We start from the raw sequence: 10,763 nt of genomic DNA on the forward strand, positions 1-10,763 counted from the left end.
CATATCAACTACTCCAACCATTTGTCCTGTCTCTTCCCCTCCCGTAATTTGAGTTCCCCATAAACTCCAAATGCACCAGGGCCGCCATGGCTGAGCCTTGTCCATACTCCAACTCTTAACAAGAAATCCACAATCAAAATCGTCATTACCTCCTCCCCTCTCCTTGTGTGCAAACCACGTCACAAATGGTGGCCAGATTTGCCTCGACGATGAAGTAGCTGTTGATGTGGAGATGTTATGTAGAAACTTAAATTAGTTTTCATATGATTTGGAGCTTGTTTCTCCTGGTTGATGAAGAGCTCGATGTAGATCTACATCAACAGTACAAGGACGTGGGTCGACAGTCACCTAAAGCCTTGCCTAATAGAACGGTTGGTGTGTTTGCTGCTAGGAAAAAATGTGGTCAGGCACCTAGGCATGTCACCTCCCTATTTATATATATATGCATTGCGGGTTCAATGGTTGAACCCTAGTTGGCTTAGGGTTTTGCCGCCCACCACAGCAAATGAGTTATCTAATATATGGTGGACCTAACATTATGTTGTCCTGTATGTAATCACATTCCAACATATATGTTCTCATTTTATGCAACTCAATTACTTCATGAGTTTAGACTTAGAAAGTTCAAGCAAATCCATTTTGCGGGAAGAAAACATAAGGAACAATGAACATTTGCATATATATATATAGTATACATAGATAGATTATATTAAACATATGAGTCATCTTCGCTATGCCGAGCTAAAACAACATTTTGTTTGACTTACAAAGAAAAGTTCTTCTGGATAGTATACATTGCTCAGGAGATTAAATTAAAGCCCAACGTGAAGGAAAGGACACATCAAATGGGTCATATAATTTGGTTTCCTGCCACTAGTTTTCGGTGTATATTGTTGGCCTGTCGCTGTTTGCCGGCCGGCCGACCATACAAGCTGATAGCAACCCCAGCAGAAACTCATCATGCCCACTTTATAAAACCTAGCATTGTGTTTAGTCTGACTTCATGCGTGGCATGCTCATCCACGCCTCCTCCATAAATAGCTAGCGCAGAACCAGTACTTATCGTTTCCAGTTCGATCAGCGACGTCAGTTGCAAGCTGCCATGGCGTCCGCTGCTTTTACTGTCAAGACGGCCGCCGTCATCATGCTGCTGCTGGTGCTGACCATGGGCCAGCTGCTAATGGCTAGTAGTGCGTCGCCGCAGCCTCGGAGGCTGCTTGCGGAGGAGGGGCGCGAGGTGCCTGGGAAACCGGCCTCCCTGCCGGTGCTCCCTGCCGATGCTGCTGCTGCAGTAGAGAATAGACTTGGCGATCCCTGCCCACCTGGCTGCTTTCCCCTTCCTTCTTATCCCCCGATCTGTCTCTGCAAACCAGCTGGTTTGTTCGCTGGCCGCTAGATCTCTTCCGGCTCTCGTCTCCAACGAACATCTGTGCGTGCCCTGTGTGGTTTGGCTGCGACGATGGCCCAAGAATAAATTGTCTGAACATGCAAGTACGTATCCCAAGTAGTCTTGCTTGGGCTTCGATTGGTTCAGGTGCCTGTTGTATTTAATTTGCTTTCGTGACTTGCGTCGATCTGTTTAAGATGACGTTGCTGGTTTTCATTTTTCAGTATCTTGTGTATTGGCAGCCATGCGTGGTTACCTGCTGTCAGGTGTGTACCAACTGTATGTTACTATCGACTGCCGATGGGCTCATTAAGCTCGACAAACATAACCCTACACCAAACTCTAGTTTTTTTTTCCCCATAGATACACTACTGGAAACAGCAACATTGCCGAGGGCAAAAGACTTTGCCGAGGGCCTGATTTCGGGCACTCGGCAAATCCTAGAGGTAGTATCTGATGATGGCCAAAAGGTGCAGCTTACGATCCCCGCGAGAGTCTTACGTCACCTTCCTTTCATAGCGAGGATCCAACGACTTTTCATGACCGAGGAAACTGCGAAACAGATGACATAGCACAAGAATGGCAAGCGGTACAATCCAGACAAGATGGTTCATCCATCCGATGCTGAAGCATGGCAGTACTTTAATGATCGACATCCTGAGAAAGCAGCTGAGGCTCGGAATGTACGTGTCGCCTTCGCAACAGATGGATTCAATCCTTATGGATTGATGTCTTCCCCATACACATGTTCGCTTGTGTGACATAGAAACCCAGAGAACACTAGCTACTGATTTGCTTGTATGACATAGAAACCCAGACAACACTAGCTATAAAAAATTTGATAGGTTTCTGTCTAAATACTAAAACTGTAGTCCTAGAATAATTACTGCAATCTCACATAAGCATATAATTGTTTGTGCAGCCTCAGTCGGCGGGTTCCAATAACCCCCCTCGTGCGTCACCTGATTCTGGAGGCTTCGTTACACCACCCTCGACGCAGAGGCCAGACGGTTGGGAAGGTTGGTGACGCAGAGGCCAGACGGTTGGAGAGGTTGGCCAGCCTCAGTCGGATTTGAACTTGTGGACTTGACACTTGAGTTAGATTGTGGACTTATGGAATTGTTGAATTTGGACTTGTGATGATACATGTGATGATCTATGTGATATCTGTGAGATATATGTGATATTTGTGAGATATATGTGATGATTGTGGGATATTTCTGCTGTTGAATATATATATATATGTATTTTTTGTCTGCATGGAAAGCAAGAAACAGGTGGAATGTTGAAAATTTTCACTGGTCTTTGCCGAGGGCCTTGACCATAGCCCTCGGCAAAGAAATTCCCAGGAAAAATTAAAAACAGGTCTTTGCCGAGGGCCTTAACCATAGCCCTCGGCAAAGAAATTCCCAGGAAAAATTAAAAAGTAGGTCTTTGCCGAGGGTTTTGAACACAGCCCTCGGTAAAGAAATTCCGAGACAAAAATAAAAACGTAGGTCTTTGCCGAGGGCCTTCGATATAGCTCTCGGCAAAGAAATTCCGAGAAAAAAAAAGAAAATAGGTCTTTGCCGAGGGCCCTGCGGTATAGCTCTCGGCAAATAAATTCCAAAAAAAAGCTCTTTGCCGAGGGCCTGTATGTCAGCCCTCGGCAAAGAAGCCGTGGAAAATAACCGCGAACTAACGACTACTTTACTTTGCCGAGGGCCGCCGTTAGCCCTCGGCAAATACTTTGCCGAGTGCCCGATAAAAAGCCCTCGGCAAAGAGTCCTTCGCCGACGTTTTTTTTCCCGAGGGTTCTTCACCGAGGGCTGCCCTCGGCAAATCCTTCGCCGACGGCTGAAGAGCCTTTGCCGAGGGCTTCAGGCCCTCGGCAAAGACCCTGCGTCCAGTAGTGATACCACTGCTGGAAACTGGAATTCCCTATCGGTACGGCCTCCACCAACAGAAAAAATACAAATCGTCCTGACAGTGCGTGGTAACCGACACAAATATAACCGAACCAATAGGAACAAAGATGACTTTTTCTATCGGTATGAATATTTCTTTCTCGGGTATCTTTATAGACAAAGGAAAATTACCTAAAAACTTAGGCTGCCAAGTTCTGCAGCTGAATGGATCGAGCATGCACGCGAAAAACGTCTTGAAACCCAATCCTGCGCTAGGCTAAGGGCACCCACAATGGTATAATCCAGTTAGTAGTTCTAAGCCAACCTCTCCAATAGTGTTAGCTTTTAGAAATGACTCATAGTATGATTAGGCTCACTTGGAACTCTCGCATGATCTTGGAATGTTTGTACGAGTCTAGCTCTTGATCAAGAGCTAGCTTTTCTCTCTCTACTATTAAAATATGAAAAATTGCTTAAAACTAGCTTATGAGCCGGCCATTGCGGGTGCCCTAAGGATTTTGTCCAAGAAAAGCAGTGGGCGAGACAATAAAAAAGAGAAAAAAATCACTCCGCAAAGAAAAAAACTCTTGAGGGTTTGTTTGCATGTTCATGTATTCACCTTAATCCATATGTGTTGGGGTGACACCTCAACACACATGGATTGAGGTGATTACATGCATGTCCAAACAAGGCCTAAAAAATATCCCACGCTCTCCCATGAAGGACCGAAAACGACAACTAAAGGGGGGCGTGAATGGGCGGGAGCCTCCAATTTATTTTTCTAAATAATTGGTCGTTGTCCCAAGATCACCGCCAAACACTTGAAGCATACACCGTGATGTCCACGACCCAAAATAGTGGGTAAATGTTTCCTAGAAAATTGAGGACACCACAAAGCAAACGGACTGGGAAGCACTCACATCGAATCGAGGAACCGAAAATAGAATACCTAACTCCTATTGAGAAGGAGCGAGTTCACAAATCTAAAATACCCAAGCCAACTGGTCAAAAGAGTACCCAGATATATTTCTTAGATCAATGGGAATCCAATGCACTCAATTCGAAGATCAAACGCGCAAGATACGGGGAAACAACTACAGAGCCGAAAATTCTGGACTTGGCCTACAAGGGTCTCTATTTTGTTGGCTTAATATTAAGACAATACTCTCTCTATTTTAAGTTATAAGACATGTTGGCTTTTCTAGATGGATAGGTTTTGCTATGCACTTACATGTATACTATGTCTAGTTGCACAGTAAAGACAATGTATCGATAAAAGCCAAAATGCTTTATAATTTGGAACGGAATTAGTATATGACATATTAATTATTAGATCCAAAATGGAATGAGTACTATCATGCCGATAAGGTTTATCCTAATACGGTTGCCCCTAAATCTGTGGTGAGAGCAGTACAAAATTCTTAAACTGTGCCAATCAATTTTGAAGCAATCTGCACTTGTTCCTCCAAATCGAGAAATCACTACTGCTAAAGGCTTTCAATGGGACAGGATCACTGCAGGCTTACAAATCATCCATCTAAGTTTAGTAAACATCAGAGCAAGGGTGGGGCGGCCGGGAGCTCACCGGTCGGCCACTCGTTTCGCTTTGGGCCTTTTTGGCCACCACCATGCAAGAACCATCACGAATCATGAGCCAAGAGACCGACGGGGATGTTGCCGGCGTTGCCAACAGCCATGACGACAAGGACCACGTCCATGGCACGATCAGACGCCGGGCCGATGCCGATTCGGAGGAAGAAGACAACGAAGAGCATGGTGGTGGCCAGGAGCCATTCTTTCAGTGCCTTGATCAGGAGCAACAACCCCCCGACACGCTGCATTTGCACGATGCCAGGGTCGAATTTCCCTCCGACGACGACGGTGACGGTGACGACGTCCGCTTCTCCTTCGCCACCGCCGACGGTGACCACCTCCTCGAGGAGCAGGCGGAGCTGGACCTGGACGTGGAGGAGGAGGAAGAGGACACGTCCAGGTATGACTACGGCACGTGGATGGCGCCGGAGCCCGTGTCCATCCAGGAGCGCCGCCGCCGGCTGCTCCAGGGAATGGGGCTCACCAGCAGCAAGGACCTCCTCCGGAGCCGGAACGCGAGGGCGAGGCTTCCGCCTGACATCCCCCGCTACGTGCCCCGGCGACAACAGCAGCCGCCCGCGGCCGTTGCCGACGCGCCGAGCACAACGAGCGCCGCGCCGGTGGTGGCCGCGGCCCTTCCCGAGATCGCGGAACACCAACGCAACGCTGTCCTGACCCGATCACGCTCCGATAGCCGCCTCGCCGTCCTCGGAGGCGCCGCGAGGAAGCAGTCGTCATTCCGCCGCGTGTGCTCGCTGCCGCACAAGCTGCAAGGCTCGCCGGTCCACAAGGCTCTCCGCGCGGCTGCCCGGTGTCCGTTACCATCAGCGCCGTCGAAGGACGGAGGAACTGGCAATGCCATTGCCGGCGACACGGGCGGTGGCTTCAAGCACCCGAGCAACGGCAAGGAAATCGTGGCGAACGGCCAGTTGAACGATGCCCAGCGCAGTGCGCCGCTGAACATCGATGAGCTCCAGCGGTTCATCACCCACACGGCGTTCGTGACGCAGCCCGTGCGCCGCAGTCAGAGCCAGCCGGTGCCGGTGGCCGGGGCTGCCAAGGGCGACGAGAAACCGGTCGAGAAGAGGAGAACGCGGTGGCTCAGGAACATCAAGCTCGTCGCGTCTGCCGCCGGGCTCAGAACCGACAAGGAGAAGCAGGACGGCGACGGCGGCGGCGGCGGCGGCAGCAGAACGGCACGGACGCCTTCGGTGACCATGTCCAAGTCGGCGTCGGCCCACGCCGCCGTGTCGTCGGCCGCCACGGGGCCCGAGCGGCTCAAGGTGCACCACTACGGCAAGTCCAGCAGGGAGCTGACCGGGCTGTACATGCGGCAAGAGGTGCGCGCGCACGAGGGCTCGATATGGAGCATCAAGTTCAGCCCCGACGGCCGGTTCCTCGCCAGCGGCGGCGAGGACAGCGTGGTGCGCGTCTGGGAGGTCTTGAACGTGGACGCCTCCTCGTCCGCCGTGGCGCAGGAGCTCTCCACCTCCCTGCCTCCGCAGCCGCCGCCTGCATCCACGGACGGCAGGTCGGCGGCGGCGGCGCCGGGGCTGGCGGCGCAGTTGTCCAGGAGAGTGAGGAGGGGGAGGAGCAGCAAGGACGTGCTCCCGGAACACGTCGTCGTTCCGGAGTCCGTGTTCACGCTCGCCGAGCAGCCGTCGTGCGCCTTGGAAGGCCACCAAGACGACGTGCTCGACCTGTCGTGGTCCAAGTCCAAGGTTTGCATGCCGTTGCACTCTGCCTGCCATTGTCGCCGCGATTGTTGCTGCTCCGTAAAAAGAGAGCGTGACGTGCGTGCCGTGGGCGCCATTGTTGGTTGCAGCAGCTGCTGTCGTCGTCCATGGACCACACGGTGCGGCTCTGGGACGTGGTCACCAAGACGTGCCTGAGGGTGTTCCCGCACAGTGACTACGGTGAGTTTGCTAGCCTGCACTTGTTTCCAGGTTGTGTTTGCATAGCGACTGATCTTGATTGTGCGCGCCATGAACGCCGCAGTTACCTGCGTGCAGTTCAACCCGGTGGACGATGGCTATTTCATCAGCGGCTCGCTGGACTGCAAGGTGCGCATCTGGAGCGTGCCGGACCGGCAGGTCGTCGACTGGAGCGACCTCAACGACATGGTCACCGCGGCGTGCTACACCCCGGACGGCCAAGTGCGTTGCCTTGCCTATGCATTATACTCAGTTACTCACTTATTATTTCACCAAACTACAAAAGCAAATTCCAAAATGTTCATGTCACTGATATATAGCTGACAGTTTTCGCCTTTTCTAGGCTGCGATTATTGGGTCGCACAAAGGGAGCTGCCGATTCTACAAGACAACAGGTGCGTGCAGAATTCAGATTCATTCAGTCCTGTGCTGAACTGCTGACAAGTAACTATCATTTCCATGTCAGATTGCAAGCTTAACCAAGAGGCACAAATCGACATGAGCATAACAAAGAAACGCAGATCGCAGGCCAAAAAGATCACAGGATTCCATGTATGTCCATTACAGTTACTTGATTGATTCCACGAGCTCACCTGTAATAGTTCCATTATCTATAAAAAAACAAAGTTGCATTGGTTGTGTAGTTTGCGCCGGGGAACCCGTCAGAGATCTTGGTGACATCGGCGGACTCGCAGATCCGGGTGTTCAACGGCATCAGCGTCCTCCAGAAATTCAAAGGTACGCGGCCATGGCGGCGAGCTCACGCCCCAGCCTTCCCTTGCACGCATCAAGGACGCCATGCACGAACTCCGCAACCCAAAAAGGGAACCCGTGTTTCTTCCTGCCAGGCTTCAAGAACACCAGCAGCCAGATCTCGGCGTCCTACACCGCCGACGGCCGCTACGTGGTGTGCGCCAGCGAGGACTCCAACGTCTACGTGTGGCGCCGTGTCCCCGGCAGCGTCAGCGGCGTTGGCGGCGGCGGAACGGGCGGCAGCGGCGGCGGCGCCAGCATCAGCGTGAGGGCCAAGACGTGGCTCACCAGCCGCTCCTACGAGTACTTCTTCTGCCGCGACGTGTCCGTGGCCGTGCCGTGGCCCGGGTCGCCGCCGTCCTTCCCGCCGTGCGACGCGTCCCGGAACGGCAAGAGCGATACGCCCAGGAAGCAGCAGAGCTCGTCGCGCCGCGACGACGTCGTGGGCGGCGCCGGCGGCTGCGTACCGCGGGGGACCAAGTCCGGGCCGATGGCGTACCACGGTGGGGGCGGGCAGCTGCTGCGGCCGGAGCTGTCCCGTCGTGAGTCGCAGTGCTCCGCGCGGTGGCACGGCGGCGCAGAGGGCGGCAATGCGTGGGGGATGGTGTTGGTGACCGCGAGCCGTGGCGGCGAGATCCGTGTGTACCAGAACTTCGGGCTGCCTTTGGCCAACCTCTTCCACTGATGAACTGATGTACAAGCTGATATACAAGAAGAAATTTTAGGAAAAGATATACGAGATGAATAGAAGTGTGGTACAAATGTGATCACAAATGTTATGTATCAATCAGTGCCATGACGAGCAGACGCCAAGAGCTTTTTGTGTAAAGCTAGTTGGGGTTTTCCTTAGTTCTGAAAATAGGTCGTGGGTATGATCAATGGGGAACAGGAATTTCAAAGGAGATATAAGATGACTTAGATAGATCTTGCAATTCCACAAAAAAATTGAAATGCATCAGCACACGAACTCCCTTATTAACACGGGAGAGTCACGAGACTATCTCTAAAAACATCACCTAAAATACAAGACCCATTTCACGTTTGGGTAGCACTATAGACAAAATGTTCAATACCTATTTTTTATCTTCTCCAACGACAGGACCTAAAAGAGAACCATTTTTGCAAATGAGTCTCCAACCTGAAATGGGTCTCGTATATAGGTACTCTGTTGGAGGCTGATACAGTACCTAAAAGAGAACCATTTTGGGTTTGGTTGGTCTTTCATTGGAGACAGTGCACTTCGTCTTCCTCTTCCATCGACACTCTTCGTTTTCCTACTGTACCGTTGCCATCCGCCTCCGCCGTCGTCCTCACAGCCCACCTCCCACCGGCATCGCCTACCCTAATCTGAATATGAGAGGAATTGCCCCTGCCGCTAGCTGTTCCCATCCGATCGTCCTTCGCTGCCCGCGCTCAACCATATCACCGTTGCCGACAAACTACTTCCACTACCGTTAGGCCGGCCGCCTTCCCTACAGGCGTATGGCCATCTTGTCCATGCATGGCATCAACGATGTTTGGATCGGCGGCATCCCAGGGGAGAGCTGCAACGTCTCAGCCTAATCTGCCCATATTTGTATGCACTATGGATATGTCAAGTTTTAAATTTTTTGAATGACCAAGATACGTATTTTGAATTGGTTTCTATGTTTCCACCTAATATAGGTGGTTTCCACTACATACTTTGCAAATTATATAAGCTTAGTTACAAACAGATTTCAAGGCCTAATAAACAGGAGGAAGAAATTACCTAGAAGGGAATGTCATAGGCTCATCACTTATTCATTCGGTAGTGCTTGGCCACGGCCGTCCACCCATCCGGACGTCGCGTGTTTCACTCCAGACACGCTCTCGCCCTCAAAAAAAAAATAAAAAATCTCCCGCTCGTCCCACTCTGTCTCGCCTCCACAGCTATCCCTGCACGTGTGCCCCCATCCTGCGCTCGGTTGCCTCACTCTACCACCGCCTGCGCCCCCCATCTTGCCCCGTGCAACGCCGCCCCAAACCACTCCACTTCGCCGTTGCGGCCATCCACCGCCACGCACCAATCCGCGCTAACCCGTCACGGCCACGACATGCACCACGCCACCACAACCCTTCTGTTTCAGAATTATGTTGTAAGTGCTTTATCTGGATGTTGCATATGTTTCAGTGACTATACACATACTCCCTCTGTCCCGCTTTATGTGTCGCTATGGCAGCCGGTACCTCTGTCCACGTTCACAGCTTCTGTCATGTACCTATACCCTCCCTCTGTCCATATTCATTTAATTTTGTGCGGTACCTTATCATAAGCTAAAACGACTCTGATAAAGGGATAGAAGGACTATGTTGCAAGTCTTTTAAAATATTTCATATGTTTCGGATGTATATCGTTTATCTGGATATTGCATATCTTGCAGTGGGTATACATTTATGTTGCAATCGTATGTTTCAAATGTTTCACCTGGTTTAGACACTAGTGGACAGGCACTGCGACACGCACGTGTTCATGGTTGTAATAGATAAAGTTTTATTTTTATAGGAAAAAATAATATAATATAGGATGTTTAAAGTTTTTATTTATAAACATTTATTTTAGTGATATATTGTCACTGGTTGTGTTAGGCAACATTGTATAGCAGCTAAACAAGGCAGTACATGACACATATGTATCATTCTTTTCATAAATTATATCATCGCTTCTTAGACGTTCATGATAGGGAAATGTAAAACCTTGCTGCTACTAACAGAAAAGGTCATTCTCGACTTTGACATTTATGTTAATCACCTAATGTCCATTAGAAAAAGTGTAACTTAATACTTTAGTTGACAAAATAATTATCTACTTAATAGTGATTTATTGACACAAACAAACAAACAATTTGTGGTTTTCTTTTCATTCCGTTGAGCTTTAAATAGAACATGTGCAAACCTTGAATGAAGACTAAAACTATGAAACTAATTTACATGGCCAAAAAATTAGATACCGAATGGTAGCCAATGTTCCATGGCTGACACACATTTATATATTGAATGAATGTGATAGAAAAGCAGATCCGAAATTACCACAGGAAATTGCAATCCCCACCTCCAAAATCTCTACACAACTAAAAAGGGGTCAGAGCCAATTTAATAAGTAGCTTCTCGACATTTTCATAAGCGGTTGTTGCCTTGCAGCAAGTGAAAACAGAAACAAACAGTCACTACCGGAGACGACTTCTCTGCTGA

General features: G+C 49.9%; 1 protein-coding gene across 2 annotated transcripts; it reads left to right on the forward strand.

Annotated features, from left to right (window-relative positions):
- Nucleotides 1-4,901: 4,901 nt before the first annotated feature.
- Nucleotides 4,902-8,392, forward strand: LOC136481665 (general transcriptional corepressor TUP1-like). Of its 2 annotated transcripts, none has more exons than XM_066478996.1 (7): nt 4,902-6,587; nt 6,692-6,782; nt 6,865-7,022; nt 7,144-7,195; nt 7,267-7,352; nt 7,445-7,538; nt 7,625-8,392. In XM_066478996.1, the coding sequence occupies exons 1-7, from the start codon at nt 4,902-4,904 to the stop codon at nt 8,236-8,238; spliced, it is 2,781 nt and encodes a 926-aa protein (XP_066335093.1). In that variant the 3' UTR covers nt 8,239-8,392. The 2 variants fall into 2 exon arrangements, with proteins under 2 accessions (XP_066335093.1, XP_066335094.1); XM_066478997.1 differs by having other exon boundaries at nt 5,150-6,587; nt 7,649-8,392.
- The last annotated feature ends 2,371 nt before the right edge of the window (nt 8,393-10,763 follow it).

The sequence above is a fragment of the Miscanthus floridulus genome, chromosome 9, assembly GCF_019320115.1.
Source record: "Miscanthus floridulus cultivar M001 chromosome 9, ASM1932011v1, whole genome shotgun sequence".
NCBI lineage: Eukaryota > Viridiplantae > Streptophyta > Magnoliopsida > Poales > Poaceae > Miscanthus > Miscanthus floridulus.